General features: G+C 45.7%; 1 protein-coding gene across 1 annotated transcript in view; it reads right to left on the reverse strand.

The window, feature by feature from the left end:
• Positions 1-26,339, reverse strand: part of efnb1 (ephrin-B1) — a 76,759-nt gene that overhangs the window by 33,118 nt on the left and 17,302 nt on the right. Inside the window, exon 2 of the mRNA XM_053879734.1 lies at positions 13,134-13,411. Within this exon, the coding sequence (XP_053735709.1) occupies positions 13,134-13,411 (278 nt within the window). The remainder of the gene's footprint in view (positions 1-13,133; positions 13,412-26,339) is intronic.

Consider the following 26,339-nt stretch of genomic DNA (forward strand, 5'->3'; position numbering starts at 1 on the left):
ATATTTATCTTTGTCATTTCAACAGAGCAAATATTAAAATTAAGAACTGAGCTATTACACAGTAGCACTAATTAACTATGATTTCATAGCTCAGGTGGCAACTCCTTTATTCGTCCTGTTAATCGCTGTTTGACTTCCTCAGCCGGGGTGAGCAACATTTTGGGAACAAATCTTCCAGATGGGAATGATGTCACAGCTGAGTTTAGTAAAGCCACGCAAACTATTCGCACACAAGCCTCATCCGGATATTAGCAACTTCTGTGTGCAACTAAAAAAACTGCTCATTGTCTTTCTCTCTTTTGGCGCATGTCATTGTTTCCAAACTTCCTGTTTGCGTTCCGGGAAGCCATCTTGCGTTGCATACTGGAGAGGATTCTTCCACCTTCCCACTCAGGCACACCAAGCACTCTGATTTCCTCCCAGAGTTGGAACACTTTCAGAGGTTAATTGAGTGCTCTAAATTGTCGGTAGGTATAATTGTGTGTGTCAATGGTTGTTTGTCATTGTGTGCACTGTGATAAGCTAGTAACCTGTTCAGGTCGTCCCCTCTGTCTCGCCCAAAGTACCTGGGACAGGTCCCCGAGAACGCAGCAGTAGAAATAGGAAATGAAAGAATGATCGAATGAATGTACTCGCACAGAAGCTAAGCTAAAAACTCAAACTATCCTTAAATTTGAAATGGAAAAATGTTGGCTGCTACAATTCCAGCTACGTTTCAGGCCGACTATTGCAGCTTGAATTAGCTGATATAGCTTTGTGTCACTGTGTTTCTGTGCGCAGACACGCTCAGTGTTTGCTCACGCTCATGTTTGTGTGCTTGTGGTCATGCTGGAATGGAACATGGACATTCTGCCACTGAGCTGAATTCACAGAACCGGGTTTGGTTCTGGCCCTGCAGAGCAGTATTTAGACTGTGTATTTATGCATTGGACGACCGCAGCGAACTCCATCACCGCCATGTGATTCATGTTTCCTTGCACTGAGGTGATTCGATTTTATCACAAAGTCACTTTCTGTTCCGCGCTTTCTCAGAGAATGGCTCGCCGCATTAACGTTCACGCCATCCCTGCTGAGCGTTTCGTCAGCCGTCGTAGCTGACCGAGCCTGCAGCGGTTTCCTCAGCAAGAATGCGACATTAAAACTAACAGCCTCTATAATTATACATCCATATTTCTCCAATGAGTTTGTGTAAACAGGCCCGGGCTCCAGCTCGGGGGAGGCGGACTTCTTGGCAGCGGCCGGCCCAGGGTGCCACTGAATGGCTGTCGGAAAACAAAGCCATTTCAGAGTGCGTCTTGGAAAAGAGAAACCACTGTTGGAGGGATGGTGGAGAAGCAGAGTGAGCTCCATCTGACAGACAGAGAGCTGTGATTTGAGCTCAGCTATTGGCCCAGGAAGAAAGACTCGGAGAATGTGTTGTTGGCAAAACAGAGGCCAAACAACCTCAGACATCCCGATGGAAAAGAAATATGCATTTTCAGAGTGTTTTAGATTATGGGCTGCCATTGTTCCGTCCTGCTCTTTTAGATGCACGACAGTTTTTGTGCAACCATCCAATGCAATTTACTGCAGGAACAATGATGCACACTAAATATGTGTTTTGATGCTGCACAGTGCTCCTTTAAAGCATGACGATACCATTAACGTTCACGAAATATATATCATGAATAGGCTCGCCACATTTTTGGATCCAAATTGAAGCTCCACATGGAGTCGGCTGTGGTGAGTAGAAACAGAAACTCTCTCAGTTTGGACTCCAGTCTTGAAAGATTTCCAATCCTAATAAAAAGTGAAATATTTTCATTATCTGCAGGAGTCTTATACCGAGAAGAGGACTACGACACAATTATTTTGCAAATGAAAACAATGTGTTACGAGTTCAAGCAGAATTCAGTGAACTATGACAAAGTACTGGGCTTGAGATCCATTTCCTCCATGACCCATTTTGTCAAGTGAGCAGGACACAAACTGACTCACAATATATATATATATAATAGACACAGTTTGAGGTGGAGATGAAAATACTAGATGAAACTCCATCCACTCATCATTCCTGTGGGTTGGAGCCTATCCCAGCTAGCTAGTTAGTCAAGCTTCAGTTCATATTTTATTCATCTGTATTAACTATCTCTATTACTTTGCTTACTGTGGTTCTGTTTCTCATGCTGACAAATATGTCTCTTTTTTAATGCCTGTGGTATCGAAAATGGTATCCTGTGCCGAATATCTTCCTGGGTATCAATATTGAGTTTACAATTTCACTGTTGTGACAACACTAGAAAGTACACTTTGAGAGTTTTTTAATCAACTATGAAGCTATGTAAATAACTTTTGATGCCCTTTTTGGGGCAATTCCGCCTTCAAATGAGTACCCTCAATAAAATCTCAATGTTAGAAGCGTTTTATGGATTTTAATGTGTATTAATGTGTTTTTGTACCAGCATCAGTTTCATGTTTTCTTGGCTCGTCTTGAATGACTTTTTTAAAAACAACTACATGTTTGAAAGTATTAATTGGACGGCTGTCTGTGTTGTCTGTTTTATATTTAGCTGCGTATGGAGTGAAAGCATCTGGCTGCACTCATGAGCTTTATGAATAAAGTGGGGTTGATTGATTGACCATTCATGTGTGTGGAGGATGCACATCGTGGAAGTCATTTGACTGCTCTACTGACACAATTGTTCTGCAGCATCCTGAAGCCCTGACATAACAACTTCCATCCCTTCTCCCACGTTATTTGAAAGTTCTTTCCAGCAGATTTTCTTTAGCTTGAAGCCGTTTTCGTTGATCAAAACCACCGAGACTGATTCCGCGTCGTGGAAGGAATCAAACACATTTCGGAGGCTTCCCTCGTCTCTCTCTCTGTAGAGGCGGGTGGATGACACCGTGTTCGCGGAGAGGCGGGTGGAAAGAAAAAATCAACAGAGTTGTTGTTTCGCAGAGTTAGCTCTGCGGTCTCTGGTGGTCTCTGTGTTGAGAGCTGATCTAAGCTATCAGTTAACTGAAACACAGACTTCCCACTGCAGCGACACACAAACACACAATTATGCATCTTACAAAACGTGAGCGCCGAGTCGAGAGCCGTTAGAGGAGCAGGAGACAGAGGGCGGCCTCACGTGCCAGATCAGATATTCTAATGGGGCAAGCACGGAGAGGGGGCGAGGAGGGTATGGCAGATGAACGCAGCTGACTAATTGAGATGAATACATGAATATATCAGCTTCATCTTGGAGCAGCCGGTTACCAACGGATACCATCCACTTGGGTCCCCGTGTGCGAGCCCCTCCCTGTCCCAGACAGCCCCTCCTCAGCCATCCATCCAAACAAACTCCCCTGTAATAAGCGAAAAGCAATAACAGGCGCCACAACACGGCAAATGAAATATCCAAAGCAGAAGCAGCGGAGGCAGTTGAGATGGATTTGCGAGGAGAAAAGCATGAAATAACAACGTGTTAAATCCAAGCTCCACCTATGCTTTATCAGCGCGCTTCACCGATGCCAACACATTGACTTCAGTGACTGCGAGTTGAGGTGTATCTCAACAGTCGTTTCCTGCTTTACACGCCTCCGTCTTTAATTCTTTGTGTTTCAAACGCAGCAGACAAAGCAAACCGGTTATGCCTGATCGGCCGTCGCTTCTATCAGATCATGGCTGTCGGCTGTTTTAACCCGAGTCAGCAGTCTGCATGTAGATGTTAAGTCATTGCTTTCTTTCTTTTCCGTCTGGGTTTGTTTTTGGCAGCTGTAGCAGTATCAGTTGGCTGCTGTGTCATTTTTCTGAAACGTTTTGGGCTAAATAAACAGTTTGTTCTCCTATTTTTGACAAACTTGAGTAATGGTATGGAAGATTTTCCAGTGATAGTCAAAAGGGGGGGTGACCTAGTTTCACCAAGTTGTGGTTTTACAAAAATGCTTATATAATGCTTCATAAAACTATGTCAAAATATTGCCATCACTTTACTTTAAACACGCAATTATAACGCATTAGTAGGACTTCAGAAGGCTTCATTGAATATGTTCATAGTAACGTATGGCAAATTATAACTTTATTAACTATAAAATTATGAGGTTTATGGTTGCAAGTTGTACACATAACTTCATGGAGTTATCATAATGCTTCTATAAATTTTCTATAAAGCATGAATGTACCAATAAAGCGTTTTCGATGAGACCTTAATATAAAGTGGAACCAAAATATTAACTCTCTGTTTTAATTCACAATTGCTAATACAGTGAATGAAAACATCCGTTGACTTCATTTAAAAAGATATGATATTGATTTCAGCCTCACTGAAACATGAGTTTTATTTTTTAAGTATGGCATTTATTTGATGGCATATATTCTTTAGACGATTCGACAGAAGACATTCTGCAGCAGGTACCTTTGAATAAAAAGCAACACTTTTCTGACAATTGAATGTGTTAACAGTGGACCTGGTGAGTTCCCAGCTACTAACTCTGCCTCTGACCGTCTTTCAATCACTTGTAAAAAGTTCTTGTGATTAACTCTCGCAGCTACTTGGGCTGCACCTTCTGTGTTATTTATTGATTGAATTAATATTTGAGCTGTGGTGATATTTAATACCAACAACCTGTTCTATTATGCAGGATAATGAGCCTGTGTGAGTCGCCGTGCCGTTAGAGCCCAATAAAACCCAGCAGTCCCTGCCACTTGTAATTAAAATACTTGAGTGTGATTTTGCCGAGGGAGCTTACCAGATGTTAAAAATGTATTTAATTGACACTTATAAACTTATTTCTGCTCCCACAATCTGACAATCAAAATGTCTGGAAGACAATTGTGGCTTTTCATTGTGATGCTGGTAAGTTGGTGTCAAATTGAAAAGGTATTTTGTTGAAGCAACAGCTAGCTCGCAAGTCAACCGCGCACATATGTTTGAGTGTGTAGGGCAAAGGAGGATCTTGTGAGCACCCAGGGCCGGATTTCAGGGTTCCGACCTCCAACGGTCTCAAGGGCAACAAAGACTCTGTGCAGTCGGAAGGTTACTTCCTGCCTCGACGGTGTCACAATGTGTAGGTTGTTCACCAAAATAACAGCGCTACATGTGAAGGCCCACGCATGGAACAGAAGAGGAATGTTGGCCATATGTTTTAATCCCGTCAGGCGATCATCCCACAGTGGTGGTGCGGAGATTAAACCCCACTCAAATTCTGCCTGACAGGACCGAGACAACCTGTTTTACCTGGTTCTTTGTTTGGGGGCATTACTTATCAGGAGCTAGCATGTGCGCCGCAGCGGCGGTGGAGAAGTGGGCTTGTGTCACGGCCCAAGACAGTACAGCGAGATGGAGAGTGACAGCTGTCAGGGCGGATCAGGCTTACGCGGCCGGCAACTCAGGAAATCAAGGCAGAGGAGGAGTGTATGCCTCTGTTTAGTGCCTCGTGGCCATAGCCTTACATAGAACGGTCGCCACAGAAAACATATCACTGAGCAGTCACGGTGCATTATTTCAACCAGGAGCGAATGAGATAGAAAATAGGGCTTTTGTTTGGACGTCTGAGCGGCCGTCGGAGTGTATATACCTGTGTGTGAGCGGAGGACATCAACGTGTACCTGCTTGCTGATTCTCGCTCCGCTGCTCATTTTCTCCATTATATTTCCTTTACTCCAAAAGCCTGTTTCGGGAAATGACTCGACCAAGACAAAAACAACAGCCATTTTCCTCCCAAACGTTTTCAGAAAAACCACCTCGAGCTATGTATCATACGTGTCTGACAGGTGGGGTAAAAGCTGTGATGTATAAAATGGCGCTGCATAAGCGTATGCAGATTCAGGATATGGCTAGATGTGGAATACTTTATATTGGGGAGCCAGTGCTGTAGTTGAGACCGCTGAGCTCAAGACCGAGTTCCAGGTCAAGAACAAAACAAGCAATGAAGTGAATGCAGGAGTGGACAAGTCATAGAGACACACCAGGGTTTCTGCTACGTGTAACTGAGCGTGGAAAAATGACCTCTTTTTAAAGATGAAATCTCACAATATCAAACATATTAGAGCGAAGTGGAAACCTAGAAACAATCTGACGAGACTTGAATGACATGAATGTGACCGTTTTCGCTATAATTCACTGAAAAACCTCGAAAGAAGTCTATTGCTCGCGGAATTCAAGTCGCGCATTCCTGACGGAAATATGAAAAGACAGACCACGTGAGCGCGGCTTAGAATGGAGAATGGTTTACTTCTCATCGTTAAAAACTAGTGTTTTTACTGTCACCAATTCAGTAAATGACAAAACTTTCCCTTCTTCAAAAAAAAATTCTTCAAAATATCCTGGCAGAAACCATGCACTCATGCATTCATTTTTAACTGCAAGAGATTTCTTTATTCCGTAATGAATCAAGAACTGAAACCCTTTCATAGGAACAAGGCTCTCGATCTGGTCTGGACAGGCCAGGTATCTCGACAGGCCGGGTATCAGGAGGACAGTGATCCACCATTTACTGCCTTTTCTCGACAGGTCCTGATGGACAGAACAGCCTGGTCCAGGTCTGCACTTTAGATCAGCACGGTGTCATCATGACTGACCCCCTGCTGTGCTTCCCTGACCTTTTACCCGCGGGTTTTGACCTTTACCCCCTTAAAACACACATATAAACTAGCGTGAGACGGACGGGGCCCGGGTGGACAGGCTCCCCCGCCGGGACGGGAGGGCCAAAGAGAGCCATCAACGACACAAGCAGAAACCATTTGTTGCTTACTTTACCCCACAACCTTTTGTTGCTTGTCCAGGTTCTGCGGGGGCAGGGAAGGGGGGGCACAGGAGAAGACAAACATTCGGGTGGAGGGGACTCTTCAGAGTCTTACGTCTCATCTCAACTGGCCATGTTTGACCGTTAATCAGGCCAGATAAGCCAGGTCTTTATAGGCTGAGCAGATTTACGCAGCTCTGCCTGCCGCCTGGACCACATTCCCAACAGGGACACAGGATAACGCACACACACACGTCGCCTCGCCGGGGATAAGCCGGACTAAAGCAGCCTCCTTCCACACATACAAAGCAGGAAAAGTGTGCATAGAGAGATGGAGTGGCAAACAACATCCAGACATAAACAAGATCCGCTCGCTGACGCAAAGGAGGCCATTAATTTTCCCATCAGCCCAAATCCAGCACGCGTCCAGGCTTCCCTTGTGAAAAATTTACAAGTGGTTATGAGTTCAGTCAGCAGGACTACAGGGCAAATATGAAGTATTTATAACGCTCATATAACACACACATTAGCCAATAATGGCTCTACAGCTGAGACGTATCAGAGAGTGTTTTATTAAAATAAATTCACCCCGGAGTGAAGTTTTCTGCCGCATCATAACTGCAGCTGGGAAGCCAGCGCCCGCACATGTCACTAATAGAGTTAGTTTAAATATTTATGATGTAATCAAGGGGACAATGTGTGCGATGAAACAGTCGGGAGAAACTTGGAGCAGATGCCGAAATACGCCCAGGGTGTTTTCTGGGGGGACATGTGGGTGTAATAAAGCTGAAAGAAACGGCTGAAGAGTCCACAGATTTGGCCACAGGAGCGCTGGGTCAGAAAAAGAAAGGTTGTCGCTTGATAACATCACAGCGTTCAGCAGCATCATCTGAACTGGAGCAGATCAAAAGGAAAACATAGGCAGGGTTTCATTTAATGCGGACCTTTTTTTTCCTCTCCTCCTGACATAAAGAAGCTATTATTTAGGAATCAAACATGGCGGGGTGACTCTGAAGCCCGGCGGTTTGGGTGGATACCACATGGACGCTGGATCCCACGTTCTGATTCTTTGGCTTGCCGGATCATTTCATGTCAATCCTTTATGCTATTCCCCCACATTTCCTGTCTCTCTCTCGGGCGCTCTGCTCTAGCTATCAAATAAAGACGTAAAATTATCAAAATAGAGCCTTTGATTTAACGTCTGCTACAGTCAAAGGCATCAGTTTTGGGAAGCAGCGTTGCCTTCCCACACGCACGCACGACGCGGCCAGACGGATGTCTTGCTCCAGCTCACATCTTGAGACGTTCGTCACAGAGTTCTAAGTCTTTAAGCCCGGTTCGCCCTCTAATTGGGCCTCCGCAGCGACCACATGCCCAGTTTGTGTTAACATTTCCAATTTCACCTCCAGTCAAATCAAGCGCTTTAATTGCTGTAAATGTGTTTTACAAATGTATTGGATATCGTGTGACCTCAGGCAAGAGAAAATGAGTTGACTTACATCTGAGGGTAAATATATTTAGGCTTCACTTCATGAGGACAAAACAAGCTGCACTTCGCTAAAAACTGCTTTATGACGAGAAGAAAAATTCTCCATGAACAAGTTCAAACTTTCACAGACTCAACGATAGAAAAGGTGTAAAGGTTCAAAAGAAAAATAAACAATAAATGATATACGAGTTATAAATTAACTTTATGATGGTGTCATAAACCGTTCATTTAAACTTACAATCTTGTGTTGTGTTGTGGCTCCTCCACGTCTTCAAAAAAAGAGCAATTCCTTGCACTATTGAGTCGGAAAAGTGAAGCATTTTGTGCATTTGTGCCCCATGTACCACTTGTTGACTTCATGATGTAAACATTATTGAGGAACTATAAAGAGCATTTTCTAAATTGAATTTTGTGGCATTTACGTAAGACGCTTAAGTGTTGTTGCAACGCTGTCGTCTCTCTAATTGAGTCTGAAGTGCTCAAAGTGAGTTTAGTGAAACATAATTCAATATAATTATGCCAAACTTTGACCATGTGACTCAGACAGGAGCAGCAGAAGCAAAATCAGCTTGTTGAACCTTTATTTAAACAAGCCAGTTTGGTCTGTTGTTTAGCCAACAGCTGATTGTTTTTACTATAATTTATCTTTTTAATTTATTTATGAATAAAATTCCCCAACTCATTCCAAGTTAATTTAAGAGTGTAATATGTGGTAGTTTTACCTTTGAAAATATATGTATATGTGAGGATTCACCAGTACCAATGCCAGTATCAGGTATCGGTCTGATACCAGGCTTGAGTACTCGAACTTGGAGAATGGCCACCGATACCACGAAACTGATACCATTGTACGGCAGCACACAGTTTTTGAAGTGAAACTTGTGACCGTCACCTACAAGAAACACATACCGAGGAACATTGTTACATTGATGAAAAAATAAAAAAAGCTCGTAACGTAACTTTATGGGTCATGGTGTAAGTACTCTGTATCGTGTTGGTGAGTACTCAAATGCAACTACTCACACACTACTTGTGTTGGAATAAAACTGGTATCGGTACATTCATCCTATGACTATGAAAACAGTGTTGTTTTCACAGTATCAATTACTCACATTTCACAAACTAATCCTTTTTTTTAGCCACCACCTAGCAACCCTTGTATGCTCCATGTATGAGTAAATGTTAAATCAAGATGAGGAACTAAATATTTACATTAAATGGAGGGACTCAAAGACAACAACTCGACCACAACCGATTGACTTAGTAGTGCGTGGACCGTCCTGGCCCCAGAGTTGAGCCCGTCCTCCTGGCTCCTACAACCTCGTCTCCTGTCCTGCAGGAAATGCCAGGTCGCTCATTAAAGCGCTAACTGGGCCACAGAAGTCTGCGCAGAATTACACCGAGCGGTTTCTCCGCTGCACCTCCATCCCAAGCGTGAGAGCAGATTAGCTGCTGATGGGCTACAGAGCGTCCATCGACACAAAGCAGCTTGATGTCACAATCATTTCTGATCATCACTGTGATGCAGGGAGGAGCCGTGAAACCCCCCACCCCCACCCCCACGCTCCACCCCCCACCAGACTAACCGCCACAAACCTGGCGACTTCAGAAGCAACTGGTTTCAGTCAATAGAGGAACTGAATGAATGAGGGAAAAACCTGAGGCGCGGCCAATTTCATTCTACTGATAATCTGCCCTGAAATGGTCTTATTATGGTATCGCCTGTTTTTTAAATTGTGGTTACTACTTGTAAATATTGCTCACAGAAGGTGTCACACCACAGTATTTTAGATCCGTGTACGTTTATCACTGCAGCGTCTGCATCCACTTTAGATGGCACTTTAAGCATCTTTGGCCAGTTGCTAAAGAAAATAAAAGAAAATACAGCCCAAATAAAAAATGGAAATTTCATTGCATATCAGAATACCATTTATTATGTCTAATAAAATATCGATTTAAACCTTAAATAATTCAGACTTTTCAGAGGATTTATAGCATTTTAAAACCCACAAGTTATTGTTTTGCGTCATGTTTATTTATGCGGGAGACTTCAAATTGAAAAATAGATTCAAATGTAGGGGATCCGAACAAGCAAATCCCATTTTCAGAAAAATATATTGGCTCTTGACTTGATCTGTTTAATATTGATACGTCACCATAAGTGCGGTGCCAAAAACGAGGACCAGACAGAGGTGAACACAATCCAGCGATTTCAGTGAGTTAACCACATATCTGTTTGAGCATATAACAGGCAGAAGAAAAGGGATTGCAGTTAATATTAATATTTCTCGGGGTAAAGCGGGGCCACCCGAGAAAAACTATACTTACTTCGGAGACTCGCTGAAGAACCGCAAACTTCATTATCACCCTTTTAAAATGTAAATCTCACGCACGGAGAAGCTCTGGCTTTAAAGCCTCTTCAGTGATTAACATACTTTAGGAAAACTCTTCTATTATGTGCTGCTGTTGAACCCAATATGCAGTTTAAAAGTTGAGTGTATGAATTATATTAAGCTGGCAATTTGTCCAAAACACATTTCTCTCACAGAGTATTAATGAATAATAGCCTCATTCCTTCCCACTTACGATCAGGAAGTACTCATTTAAACTGTAATTTGGTCATAAAACTATCATTCTTAAGTGGTGACCCAAAATCCTCAATTGAATTGTGCTGAAAGTTTTGTGTTTTATTTAATCTCATTTGCAGCAGCCACAGTTGAGAGGATCATTTTGCACAATGTGGCACAAAGTCCTCTACATGTATAAAGGCGCAGAAACGTTATATTATTGACAGTGTAGAAACACAATGTAGCGGTTACAGTCAACCTTTTAGGTCCTTGTGGTAGCACTTGAGGTGCTCAAAACAATCCACCAAACTCATCTCAAAGTTAAAATGATGAATCAACAAAGAAGCTAGCGGCTAACACGCAGCAGCTACTCGCTCATTGCCTGCGGGAGTTGAAGGGAGGAACTCGTCGTCGTGAGTATAGAACCCAAATGACTTGACTCATACTTTGGAAGACATTTACATTAAAGCCAAATGACATGCTGTGACGACATTACTTTCCGATGAGCTAAGAAGCTACGAAAGCCATTGAGGGCGCCGAGTGCAGAGGACGACCACAGAAGCAGATGGAGCTCTGTCAAGTATTTTCACTGGAAAACTGAAAGATTACTCAGAAATGAGCAACAATTCATCTTCGTGACATTTGAGATGAGTCACAAATCGTGGGAGAGCACTCTAAATAACCGAGGAGGAGAAGAATTCAAAGTGCAGCGAGCAAGATCAAGTCAGTGGACGGAGCTCGTCTCAACATGTCCCACACATCAGCCATGCGTGAGGGCGCACACGCCTAATGAAACATCCACACTGGAATATTGTGGAAATATCTCGTGGCTGCCACGCTAATGAAAAAGACCAACATCCAGAATAGCTTCCCGGTGTGTTTTCTCCCGCCGCGGCGCCGCCGAAAAAACTTCACTCCGCGCACAAACCACCTTTGAGTCTAAAGAGAATCGACACTTTTGAATCCGCGGCTCTTTGAAAACTTTTGTTCTGAACCGAGAGAGAGAGGGAGAGACGCTGCTGACTCAGAGCTTCTCAGAAAGTCTGTTTTCCACTGACTGGGTGAAATTGTAAAAAAGAGAACGTTGATCTTTTTATCCACTTGGAGACGTACACCCTGCGCTGACTCACTTCTCATACTGATTCACACAATTGAGAAACGAGAGACAAATGGTCTTCCAAGGCAGCCTTGTTATTGTTGTTGATGCTCTTCATCGTTTCGCACAAGCGGCAATTGTCTTGCTAAATTACAGGAAACCAGTTCTCTTGGGTCACTTGGTGCTCAGCGTGTTGCGACGTGTCGCCGTCTCACAATGTTCCACAATTAATCCAAGCTTTTATTAATAAAAAAAATGTAGCTGCTGCTCTCTCAGTAGCTACTTATTTCTATAGCGACGTACTGTGATCAGAGCTGTAATTTTCATTAAACTAAAAAGAATGAATATTGTTGTTGACACAACTTTGTATTAAAATGATTAAAATAGTATTCTTCTTGAAAAATCTATATTTTTAATATTTTGAGTTTTCATCACTTTATTTATTTATTTTACTTACTTAAGTAAATTGAACAACATAGTTCAATTTTTTCCATGCTATTAGTACATTTTTATTAATTTAGGTTTGCCATGCTAAAAGAAAAACAAAATCTTCTCTTCCTTCATTTAAAAAAAAACATAAAAATGATGGAACATACAGTACACTGTACATGTACAACAAATACTACATTTGAGGAAATTTATTTGGTTTGAATAAATACATAGCACTGTCCAAAGATTTATGGGATGCTAGCAGTAGTTCACACACACACACACTGCCTACTCTTTAAACAAATCCAAATTGAGGCGTAAACCAAGAAAGCAGTGTTTGCGTTTCACTGAGTGGACAATCACCTGCCTAAAGATTTCATTTAAATAGACTGAGCGTCTCTTAAGATAAGTATTTGCGCAGCAGTTGTCGGCTTTTAAGTGTACATTTCTGTGCGTTGTGTGGGCATATAAGTGCTTCTAATGGGGCGTTCTGCTTTTAATGGAATTGTCTGTTTGAAACACTCGGGCTACTTTGATTTGGAAATTACCTCTACATCAAATCTATCCTACAAATATTGTGAATTTGAACGTGATGAAAGGTCCCATCTGACATTTCCAGTGTAAACACCGAGTGCCGCTGCTCCATTAGTAAGGCACATCACTCTGGCTGTTGCCATGGCGCCGCAGCAGCCATTAAAAGACAGCTTTAATGGGAAACTCCCCGACGTGACCGTGTGTAACTGAGTGTGAAGCAGAGGTTATTACTTGTTCAGTCATGCTCGTACGGATAAATGAAGGTTAAGAAATTGCCGGTGACAAATGATGGCAGAGATGAACTTACAAGTGATGTAGTAGTTGACGTTCTTCTTGAACTCCAGGCCCATGTAGTTTGGGCTGAACTCCTGGAATTTGATGGTGAACTTGATGTCCTTCTCCGGCTTGTTACAGTTAACCAGGACGTTTGGATCCAGCACCGTGCTGCAGCTATCCGCCTGTTCCTTCTTCACCAAATACAGCTTGTAGTACTCATAGTCGCGGCCCTGGTCCGCTTTAGGACAGATGATGTCCAGCTTGTCCCCGATGTTGGGGTAGATCACCAGCCCTTTCCCTGCCAGGAATCTGCGGGAAGACCAGGAGAGAAATGTATGAATAACACATCACACAGGAAGTTTGGAGAAGCGGCCGTATAATTCAATAACAGTTTATACAGCCTTAATACTTTGAGCTGCATGAGTTATGGGTTTAGATTTGTCGGGCGGGAGCTTTTAGGCAGTTAATGTGGCCCCACAGAAACGCTACAAGTTACAGCTTGACCAAGTTCAGGGATCGCTGCCGGAGCCTTTTGTCAAAAGCCTCTGATCTTACTTCTCACAGAGGAATTCAAATCAAAGCATGCCAAAAGTTTACGGGGGCTTGGGGGAGCGGAAAGAGGTGGACAGCTCCTGGACGGAAAGACAAAAGGACAACCACGGAGAAGTCAGGGACGGCCTCCGATTATTCTTTCATATCTTGGCCACTCTCACGTAAGACGGGATCAACATGTTATGAACCTTGCTGTGACTTCTGAGGATCCCGAGAGCAGTGCACGGGGGTCAGGCTTCCTGGTTCATCTTCCCCCTGCCTGATCATCTAGCAGCGGATTAAGATAATCCTTCTGGCCTCACTGTACCGCTCCACCTCGCTCTCCGCTGCCAACTCAATCAGATCAGCTCTTGTTCTCCTTTATTCACAAAAGGTTGGGAACAGGAGGGATCCGTTTGTGTGTGTGTGAAGGGGGAGGAGGGGGCTGGGGTACGCTGAGAACCTGCAGTGTGTTTGGGCAGTGGTGTGTGTGTGTTTATGCAGGTCAGCGTGTGTGTAGTTGGTCAGCAAAATGGGCCGAGTTTGTGGTGGCGGGGGGCGTCGATGGGCTGAATCATTGTTCTGGACTTGTTTGAGGCTTAAAATGTCAACATGGTTCAGCTCTGCTGTCCCAGTTAGCCAAGCATTAACCCAGACAGCCGGACTGACCACGGGTGTGTTGCTGCATGTGTGTGTGTGCGTGTGTGTGCGTGTTGCGGTCGCAGACAGCGAGCGCAGCGGCGGGGCTATCTGCTAGATCTGCCCATGCTAGCGGATTTGAGCAGGATTTAGCAGCGCCCGCTGCATTTGTTGTTCTTTCTGATCCCTCACATTTTAACAAGACATGAGGGACTGGCTGCCGCTCTGTCACTCCCCTCCTCTTGCTGGCGGTGTAATCTCACCTTATCTGCACCCCCTCATTTCATCATCGCACACATCATTTCACCACTAAATAACCCACTCTTCAGACGGGGCGACAGCAGCGCCTCCTGAGCGCGGCTGATAGAGGAGCGCACCAGAGCGGGCTAGCAGAGGTGAGCGACGTTTGTCACCCCGCCGTCTCCGGGGTCAGACACTGGCGAGGGGCCAGATATGGTCCAGAAACGTCAATCAAAAACTCCGGAGGCAAAATGAGCAGAATTGGATGGGAGCCCTCTAACATCCGTGAGAATTCACTAAATGCCACCATATATCTATGATGTCATGAGTGCAGGTCTGGAGAGACGTTAGTTTCATTGTGTTACGTGCTGAGAAGCCGGGGGCGAGGAGGGGGACATCACAATTTCAAGGGCCAGCAGGAGTGAGAAAATGGGCTTCTCTTTGTTGCACTATTATTATCAATTTGCTGGTTTTCATGTGGCCTTTGTGCGCTCTCTCGGTGAGTCGGCGTGTTTGGACCCGGCCCCGCTACACGTGTGTCCCAGTCCAGTCTGAGACGACACCGACACAATGTTGTAATTGGATCTACAAGATGCATCAGAGCAGCATAAAAACGTTTCCATGGAAACCTGAGGCTTTGTTACTGACCAGCACCCCCCCACCTTCACCCCATCTTCCATCCACTCTAATCAACGCCCCCTTCATTTCTGCTCCCCAATCTCATTCCATCGTGCATTATCCTTCGCGCTCCTTTCACCTCCTCAACATCTCCCTCCCTCCCACCCAACAACCCACTTCCTCCTCCCTCCCCCCCCCCCCCCCCCCCCCTACAGAAAAACAAGTGTGAATGCAGAAGAGCGAGGGCCACCAGCTGAAGTTGAAGGACCTGTTTAGCTAGCGAGCTAGCTAAAATATATTATAAAATGTTTCCTAAACTCAACCAAAGCTAAGCTAACTCCCATCGCTAATCTCCTTAATGCGTCTCAAAAACACTTAAAAGTAGTTTGAAGTTACTAATAAAAGCTTGAGAGGCTCAGTGTTGGCGAAGCGCAGATAACCATAGAGCGAAGTAAAGCGCCGCTATCGCTTCACAAAGAAATGTATTAATTAATGCTATTTTAATTGTTGGAATGCCTGAAATCCCCGCCGAGCCATGCAGCAGTCTCTTATCAAACATCCCCATTACACAACTGCTTTATTCCATTATTCCATGGCCAGAACCACTCAGATGAATAATTAAGATGCGCAAAATCTTCATATCCTAATATCCCCGTAGCATCTGACGACAAGCCGGCCTTTGTCATCCATTCAATTTCGGTGCCGGCCCCCTAGTTGGCGGTTAGATAGATATCCTGAGCGAATTCCCTGCTTCTGTTTCCCAGCCTTTGTTAACTGTCTGCTATAATGAGGCTCTGGCTGCTGTGGAGGTCTGGAAGCGCCGTCGCAGATGGGAAAGAAGCAACATAAAAGAAATAGGGCAGCAATTAGTGTTTAGCCCAGTTTAAAAGCCCTCCACTTGGCAAGCAGAGGCCCAACTCTAGTCCAGGATGTGAAACTAAACTGGTGGGCCGGGACTTTGTCTCCCGCTCGTCTCTGTGGGCTTAATCAGCACCACTCCGATACGACACACACCAGCACGCGGGCCAGAGGAGGGGATGAGTGACTGAAGATTATTGTACTTTTGAGGAGGTCGAAAAGGGAAAAGGGGGTGAAAAGGGAGGTTGAATTGCATCTTTCATTCACGTCGTCTGGAGACCTCAGAAGAGAGGCGCTGAAAGGCGCTTCAGAGGAAGAGGCGTGCAGATGCGAGCCGTGGTCCTGGGAACAGACCCCGGACGTGACACGGCCTTTATGTCAAACGAGGTGGATCTGCTTTGCACCAAACAAAATAGAAAGAATCATTCTCAAAACAACTCAATGAGGTTGGTTTTGTTTCATCTGGATCCGTCCACAGCGCGCTCGATCCTGTCAAGAGCTTAGACAAACAGCCTGAGCACAGCGGAGGGAACAGAAAACAACCAGAGATGGGAGACCAGAGCTGCCCCCCCACCCCCCACCCCCCACCCCCCGACCTTTATTTTTACATTCCACTGGTGAATATGAGCACATGATCTCACATATGCTTCACCCCCCCCCTCCGCTCCTTATACGCACACATTGGGATGTGAGAACACACAAAAGCACTGTGGGGTGCATCCTGGACCTTCTCAGCCCAACTTCCCAGCCACCTCTATTCATGCACCCTGCCCTCGCCGACTTTCAGATAAAACGCCGCCTACACCACGGCCCACTCAAAGCCCCTCACAGAGCCTCCAACCAACCCTTCCCCCAAGTCCTCCACCCCCGTCCAGTCAGCTCAGGCCTCTGCCCCGAGCACAGCCCTGGCAGCCAGCCTTGATGGCTGAATGAAAGCCCCCCGAAAACACAGGAACTGTGAGAGAAAGACACATATCAACAGAGCGCTGTCAAATTGATTTGTTCCTCCTGGGCAGCAGCTTGAACATGCCATACATAGCAATTCAAATCAATTATCTCTAACATGCATATGCATGGCAAATCCGGAAAGCCAAGTGTGGAGGCAGGTACGTCCTCTCTCTTCCGCTTTGCCTCTGTATTTCACACTGACCTTTAAAAAGAGCATGTGTGTGCCGTGCTGAAAACAAACAGTCATCACCACAACAGCTCCTCTATCCCACTCCACCATCACCATGGAAATTATCAGGACCAGGGGAAAAAAAATATCACGCTTTCTCTTTATCCGAGAGATCCACTGTTATTACGGATGACGCTGCGGCTGCCGCAATAATCCCAATCAATAGACCATACAGGTCGCTGCGATTATATCGTCACTCAAACATTACAGCAATTCATCCGCATGACACGGCTACACTTAAGCTCCTGAGACCATTGTGAGACGCACGTATGGGCAGGGATTTACAGCCGATTCACTCGCCCGAGGCTGAGTAATCATAGGTTTTCAAGATCCGTCAATGTTAAATAATTATCTGTTTTCAGATCCAGCACAGATGAAGACGGCGGAGGCGAGCGTCTGATGTGCGGTGAGCTGTCGACACACTGGGATCATGTCTCGGGCGGCGTGGAGGATGGAAACGTCACTCAGGACGTCTGCCACATCTGCACAGCCATGGGAACCGCCGGCGGAATGTGAGCGAAAAGCCGTCTCCCTCGGGCGGTTGACTGCAGGAAGGTGGGCCGCTCACTAGAACCTGAGAGCTTGTATACAGAACTGGCTTCTGTCAGACTGTTGCAGGGGCAGATGTTGTTAGGGCGGCCTGTCTATAAACACACACACATAAACACACGCCCTGCAGTGTACACACACCGATTTCCTCACATGTCAGATTCAGTAAACACGTCGCCTCCATGGAAGCGCACAAGTGGGCCACACACGTGAAAAAAAAAAACACTAACAACTACAAAAAAAATTCTGAATAACTGAGTCCCGTCCGGTGCAATTGTTCAGCGAGGCCAGACATATTTGATCCTTATCAGACGCCAGTCTGAGTCCACACAAATCGGTATTGGAAATGTGAACACAAAACCTCCAGCTACTGTCACTATGATGAACCACAAACAAAAATCAACGTGAACAACACAGTCACAAAGAAGCCGGACAAAAGCCCAAGTTTATTTTGCCAGACCAGAGGCAAACAAGACCTTTTCGGATCACTGCCTTCGTCGTGATCCGTAGCGGTGTCCGGCTGCCACCTGTTGAAGAGGTGACACACTATCGCTCACACACTTCATGAAACTTAAAATTGACATTGTAAAACTCTGATCCCTAACACTCAAGTCGCACTGGTTCATCTTTTGAAGAAAGCTACATTATTTTGCACATGATATTGCACTGCATTACCTGATTTGTCCCCCTTCAGATGATTCAATATACTGCTTCGCTTACAGTATCGCAGTATATAGCAATGTATCATATCACCACTCCTACATCAGGACACGTATCGTACCGCAAGATATCAGCCAATACACAGCCCCAGCCAACAAGTGGCAGTCTGGACGGGATTCACTTTTAAGGGTGTTTTTAAGAGGAAAACGCACTTTAAGGAGTTAATTCAATGTGAACAAAAAAGAAAGCAAATCCCTGCATGAAAATGGTTATCGCAACGTCCTGAGAAGACGGCGGCAGGCACAACACTTCTTGTCCCGACACCGGAGTCCTCAGAGTTAGTTGCGAGTGACTGCAGATTAAAAACAAATAAAATAGCAGATCAACCTCAGTGAGGTCCACACTTTCTTTCTACGCCTGCAGCATGCTGTCAGGCCCCACAGAGAGCAGGCATGTGGATTACACTGGATTCATCTGGACACCTGAAACAGCTGCATGTTTTTTTTAAAAAAAAAAAAAAAAAGGTCTGGCAGCCAGAAGAAGCAGCGTCTCCTGGTGGATGTAGCCGCATCCCAAGGTGGCTTTAACCACCAGTAGCAACAGTGACTTTTGTGATGAACAGAAAGTACTTTGCTGCGGGCCATCCCAATTAGAAGAGAACAAATGAAGATGTCAGTGTCAGACAAAAGCGGCATATCCTGAATTCCACCCTGCCGCCAAGCGCTTTTGTACGTGTGAACACAGACACCCTCTCCCTCTCACACGCAGACAAACACACTCTAGCCTCAGTTAGCTCAGTCAACAGGCTGGCATGCAGAGCAAATCACATTCAGCGTGACTCACGGCTGCTGCAAACCGACCAGCTCCAGCAGACACACACACACACACACCTCTCATGTTCACCAAACGGGCTCAGTATGCTTGTGCTCCGTCGCCGTCACATGAGGGTCTTGCGTCGCACTATCAGAGGCCATAATGAGCTAACAAGATGATGCCCAGATGGCCTTGCCACAAGGAGGACAGAAGTGGACCTTGTTATCGACCAACAGCCTGAAGAGGAGTGCTGAGTGAAAGAGTGTCAGAAGTCATTAGGGGGGAGAAAGAGCATAATCTGTTTCTTCTTATGGCCTCAGTGCTCTCTGTCAGCGTGGAGCCCATCCCTCTCCAAGAGTTAGGGAGTCCAGCCAGCATGGGTGTAGACTGTTGTGCTTGAGCGTCATCCACCGTATCGCTGACAGCAAGAGAAGACCCAGATCGCTGGCTCCAGCTGAGGGGGTGAAGGTAAGAGCAGGGACCGGTGGGTCAGTCTCAGCCTGAGCCAGGACGCCTTGGTGACCCCAAGCGTCCACGCATCCTCCCTCAGTTCCTTAACTCGCCACAGCTCACATTCATCACACAGAGCGCGCACACAAACACACACTCACACACGGCCAGCTGCCTCCCATCACCAAGAAGCAGCCACAGATGGGCTCTGCATGCTCCGTAAAGATCTCTCCACAGGCCCAGTCTGCAGTCGCTGCCAAAGCCGCCTGGCTGGGACCCACTGTATGTGCGAGTGTGCGCGGCCGTATACGTGTTAGCCTGAGTGGGAGCGGGTCTGTGTTAGCGAGCGCTAACAGCCATCATGTGCCAACACCGATGCACGTGTGGATGGTAGCAGGTCTCCGACGGAGGGAGAGCGGAGGAGCCCAGTCCCTCGGGAAGCGGAAATGTGCAGAGCCTGGAGTCAAGAGCTGGACCAGAATGCAGGGTTGTAATCAGCACCGAGCAGACCAGGAGCAGAGGAAGAGCAGAACCTTCCAAATGAACAAAACCATCTCTCTCACTCAGATGATTGTGTTTCGCTTCCACTCGAGGGAATCACGAAAAAGAGAATCACAGTCATTATCAAGCGCACGCAGGTTGCCTGGGTATTTAACCATCAGCCCAATCTGTCGCAGTATCAGTGACCCCCCCGCCCCCCAAAGTCAGCCCCCTGATGTCCCACCAAATCTCACGAACCAGGACCGCGCTGCTGAATGGTATAGGCAATATGTTAATGCGTTTTGGACTAGAAAGATAGAGCCGTTCGGGGTTGAATTCAATTTCTATCTATTGGCCCGATACCTCTGTGTGGTTATAAAATGGCACCGGGGACGACAGCCTCGGACTGAATAATGATGCAAAGTGAAAAAGCTCGTCGCAGATGAGAGTCAGACTGTGGTTTGCAGCAAAAGTTTGCTAATTTTTGAAGCTCGTGCTCAGAATCTGTAAGCTCTCCGCCGCAGCAGGGGGGCTAGAAGGAGGTTTAATTCCCCTGCACAGCAGAATTTTGGCACCAGCAGCAAACACAGATGAAATCACTTGGATGCGTCCAGCAACTACTGCAAATGACGTTTTTGTTAAGGGAATTCTGCAAATGAATATTACAGATTAGAAGAATGCCTTTCCATATTTGTTTTTCATATCAAGTGGTGTCTGGAAAATGTTATCTTCGTTCATCTAATGTAATTACATTTAAGCTTTGTAGCCAAAGTCAACAGCTGCACTCTTCCCCACCTAGCTGAACACCACTGCACTCAATCAAAACAGAACACAAACTGCACATATTCAACTTGTACAAGGCATTTCTTTACCCACAAGTACGCCGTCTCACCGTGCAGTTAGCTAGATAGCATCATCGAACTCATGAATCCAATCGCTATCATCCTTTTATTTCTCAATTTTTGTGGCGACATAAGACCAAAACTTCACACGGAGAAGGTGAAGAGATGAAAAATGGCCGACTCAAATCACGTGACAGTGCAGGTCAGGGGCGAGTAACACCTTCTGTGAGCCCTGTACAGTGCACAACAACGATGCATGACAAAGTTTAAATTACAAGGATTGAAATAGCTATTGTCTCAGTCACTGTTAGTGTGAATGGTATTGACGCTAAAGAGCTCACACGGCCGTCAAAAAGTCAACACATCTTTCCAAGATAGGAAAATAAGCGAAAAACTGAAGTGTTGATATTTAAAGTACAAAAAATATTGAAAGTATTATCACACTACAGGGACAGGAATCTGGCGCTAGGATACGTATCCCAACACAGGTGTGGCAATACAATATATCGGACTGTAAGTCGCCCAATTTGGGGGCACATGCATCATTCATTTAAGGAGGCAACAAATTTTATTTACACATATATATATATATATATAAACCTGGAATATTATGTGCATGAAATGGAGTTCATTGCTATGAAGTCAGTCCAGTAAGACCTTCAGTTAAATTTCCAGCGAAGGAACAAACAGCTGCCTTCATCAACAAAGTAACTCCGGAGCACAGATGGAGCTTGTTAATGGTGTTAAACATGGCCCTGCAACATTAATTGTGTAGCAGCATATTAAATATTTATATATTGAATATCAATATAGTGGACTTAAAATATTGATACAATATGTAAGTATAGCAATATCTGAGCTCTGTGTGGTATCTTCTTACAGCCCTATGAGCAAGCATTCTCGCAAACACACATCTGGATCCAGTTGAAACTCAAATAGGTGTCGACTTGTTTTTGTTTGTGTACACAGAGAGGAGTCACGCCAGGACAAGCTTTTTATGGCGAACTGACGGCTGCACAGAGCCGTTACAGTCAGTGAGTGACAGGATGTAATAGGAAGCAAAAGTCGTCCGGAAGTCAATTCGTACACAGACTGAGAACTGCCTGAATTCTCAGTAGCAGCGGGGTATTTCATTATTGTTGTGCTGCCGCAGAAACACTCTGCTTTGTGTCTGAATATAAACCAAACGCTGGGCGTATTCGCTGGATATTTTACGAGTCGGCGTGGTGTTAACAGGTGTTAATATGAGACAGCTAGGGAACGTCTGGAAGACTGGACGGAACCCAAAAGCCTTCCTGGAAGAACAAAGAGAAGACATGGCGCACACAAAGCAAATCAATCAATCTCACACGTCTGGCTCCGACAGCCCGGTTCTGAACCGAGAAGTAAAATATAGCATGCAGCAGAGTTCAAAATACTTTCATTGTTCATCTGTCAGCAGGAGAGACAATTGCAGCGGAGAGGGAGGGTAAAATACTCACACAATATTTATCTTGCGTCCCCCACCCCTCCTGACCAACTGGCTTTTTTAAATGTATTCCTGCTATTGTGAGGAGCACTGAGAGATGGATGACTGGAGTGGTGCGTTAGGTGATGTAGCTCCGCAAACGCGCACACTCCCACATTCTTCTCAGCTCTAATCTGAGGCAATAATTCAGTCAGCAACAAACAGGTTATTTCCTGCCACAATTGTCCCCCGATGGAGGCATTCTTTCCTTGGCTGTGCTCAAAGCCCATTCCCTGGGAAACTGGGAAAGTCAAACATCTGAGGAGTTGTCACCTCATGAACTCACAACCTGACACACACACACTAACCCACTTTCTTTCTTGACTTTCCTCTCACAATCCCAAAAATCTCTCATCAAGCGCTCGTCAGACCCCGGAGCGCACGTCGGCCTTGTCGAAACAGGCCACGATCCTCATGCGTTTTCCTCCAAAGCGTTTGATCCGATCGTGTCGCTACAGCTATGGCTGCCGGCCCTCGCATGGCCTTTAAAGGGAGGGATTTCCACCCGATATTAAAAAACAATTCACTTTCCTTGGCCTGCAGCGGCGGGAGTTGAAGGGAGCGCTTGTGTGGCAAAGTAAAAGTTTGTGTGATCTGTCATTTCCCTGCAGCCATCCCTGCTCAGCCAGCATGCCTGTACCTGGGTCTCACGCATACCTGTTGTGACGGGTCATGAGGTGCTATGTGACGCATGACCTGAGGAGCTATTCTGTGTTCAAACACCGCTGCGCACTTGCATGATCCGGGACGCAAACACATTCTTAGATACACCTTGGACGATAATCCACTGCCAAGTCATGAGCGACTCCCTTTAAGAGCCACTTTAGCTGAGAATTCAGAAGACATTCCCCAGTCAGTTTTGATGTAATCTCTCCAACTGGTCTTGGATCTGCAACCATCTGGACACACTTGGACAACCTCCTGAGGACAGAAAGAAGGCAACACCCCGGCGTGGCGACCTAGCCACTCTATCTATGACTCTACCCCGAGTCTCAGGCAGATGGCACCACAACCTGCACCCTTTCTTTGGCTCTGGTCTGAACCGTCATCACAGATCTTCTGGTGGGGATGAAGACTGAAGAAAAACACGTGAGAAATCCTTGCAAGTCCACAATCTACTGGCAGCTTATCTTGAGTTTCTGACCCATGACTAGCCGACTATACATCTGAAGGTTTTAATGCTGTGCGGACAGATTGGAGGCCAACAAAGATGGATTAGTTGCACATGATGTGAAGCTGACTAAAATAGAAGAGTGGTCAGGGAAATTAAAACAGTTCTCTCTTCCTGTGAGGCAGTTGCTAATAGTTCTCTTTTGTTCCAGCCACTGAACTTCCAGTAAGCACTTTGTCTTGTTCTCCGTGGGAGTTCTGTTTTCTTTGTCATCAGGGGCAAACTGAAATTGTTGAATACCACAACTACCAGCTCTCAATTTTAATTTTTTTTCTTCCTTTGGCTTATTCCTTTAACAGGATGGCGCTATCCCAGCTACACAGGTTAAGAGACTGAGGACACTCTGGATGGTCATTAGAGAGACAGAAAACAACGTCATTCTTGAGTCCAAATTTTACATGCTACAACTTTTCCTCCTCAGAACTAAGAGCCGCTGATCCTTATCCCGTCACTCCTCACGTATCCAGCGACCGCAGTGGTTCGGCGAGGCGAAGTCGTAAGCTTCCCGCCACAGCAGGGAGGGAATGAAGGAGGTCTCAATCCCTGATGAGCCGAATTTTGGCACGAAGACGATCACAGTTGAAATGAGGTGATTATGGCTTCCACTAATGACGACTGGAAATGAGCTAATTCTACTAGCCTCCATCTTGAGAAGTGAAGCTGTGCTTTAGCTACAGATGGAATAACACATTCCAGGAGGCGTTTCCAAACATCCTTATGATACAGGCGACAGTATATTAATGTCGACGACTCTGAAAAGTACAGTATCTACATTAAGGCTTTACTCGCGATACCACGGTGAGACTTTCAAATGTGTCGCGTCGATTTCTCCATTGGTAGCAGCTTCAACGCATCGTTGACGTGTTTTTAAAAGTCGTGAGACTAAAGACGGGCCACTCTGGCTTACGAGTGACACAGAGAGAATGGCACAGTGAACTAAAGGGCGGGGGCTTCCTCGCGCAGCATTGGATGGCTTTCAGATGGATTTCACCGAATGTTGTACAAACAGCGAGTCAATAATGGGGTAATGGACGATCATTGAGGGAGAACAATTCACTGGCGATTTGCAGGGAAAATGTGTGTTTAGAGCACTTTGCGCCACAGTTGGTCACCCGGCCATAACAAGGGCTCGCTGCCAAAAGGTTCCATTTGTGGGATTTGATCAGAGAAGTGTAATTTATCTGTGCAATGACTTGATTTGCCTCATCTGCAGCCTCGGGGGAGGAGAGAGGAAGAAAATCCCATTGGCGAAAAGCTGATCATTCCTCCGCTAATGACTCGGAAAGCAATGAAATCAATGACAAATTAGCGTTACGACCAAACGTACATGGCATTTTCTTCCTTCAGCACTTTGCCTGCGATATTTATGTCGGCCGCCTTTCATTATCATAAGGCGTGTTTCATATTTCTCAGCTGTGCCCAGGCCCGACACACTACAGATGATCGAGTGCACTAGATTTCGGAGTCCGTTTCTCTTTCCAGCTGTGGCCGTGTACTTCAGAACCTATACGGCCGCACATGGCAACGCAGGCGGAGAGAGAGAGAGCGAGGGAGTGGAGTGGAGTGGGCTCGGCGTGTAGAGTCTGAGGCGAGCCTGAGAGGCCCACCGAGCCTCTGCTCCATCTCTCCAGCTGAGGGCTTTGATTCGTCTGATTGTCTCCAATATTGAGACACACAATAAACACAACACTTGGCGGCCATTTGCAATTCCAATCAGAGCCTCTCGAGCGGCCCGGACGACCCAGCCGCGGCCCTCTGGGATATCACTCATCTGACGGCAAAATAATTGACACAATCATCGCCATGGCTACGCTCCCGCTGCATCCCATGAGCTGCAGCACATGGAAGATATTAATACACGGGAGCGCTCCGAGGACTAAATGAATTAGCCACGAGATTAACAGGATACCAGGTTAATGAATGTGCCACGCATGCAACTTCTGAAGTCTTCCATTTGGGGAGCGCTTGCACACACACATACACACACACACACCCCCACCCACCTCTTCTAAACTCACCAGAGGCGCTGGGGGAGCTCGCAGGTCCACACCTGCTACTGTGAGACATGCTGCAACAGGATACCTATAAACCATCTCCTCCTCTCTCAGAGAACTTCTGGCTGTGTAAACTCGATTGCTGCCAGAAAGTTGAAAACTTTGCAGTATTAGATTCAGGAAGACACAACTTCAAATCATTATCAAACATGTATGTCGGTGCGTTGAAGGTTTTATGAGGTGGTTTTGGAGCACGGGTCCGGACCTGCAGACGACGAAAGTGCAGAGACATTCAGAGAGAAGATTTGCGCACGCCTCTATTGGCCAACACATCAAGGTGATACACAGTGGCACTGTGAGAACCGTATCGGTGCGGTCTGGCATCGGTGCACTGTTCAAAAATAGTGGGAAAAAAACTTGAGGTGGGGAGCAAAGCAACAAAAGCCATGGCATTTTTAGACTGATCAAGGTTCACCTGTCAAAGGAAAGCTGTTTGAAACAGGCCCTACAACTTCCCCAGAACAGAGGTGAGGCAATATAAACACTGCAAAAGACCATGAAACCTTCGCTGAATGGCATTACAGCCGTCCAAGAACCTGTCTGTTGCTGGACATCAAAAGTTGTATTTTGGATACAACAGAAACTCCAAAGGTGCCACGGACAGCGAGATAGCAACCAAAAATGAATCTTATTTTCTCATGTTTATAT

This window comes from Synchiropus splendidus, chromosome 11 (genome assembly GCF_027744825.2).
Source record: "Synchiropus splendidus isolate RoL2022-P1 chromosome 11, RoL_Sspl_1.0, whole genome shotgun sequence".
Classification (NCBI taxonomy): domain Eukaryota; kingdom Metazoa; phylum Chordata; class Actinopteri; order Syngnathiformes; family Callionymidae; genus Synchiropus; species Synchiropus splendidus.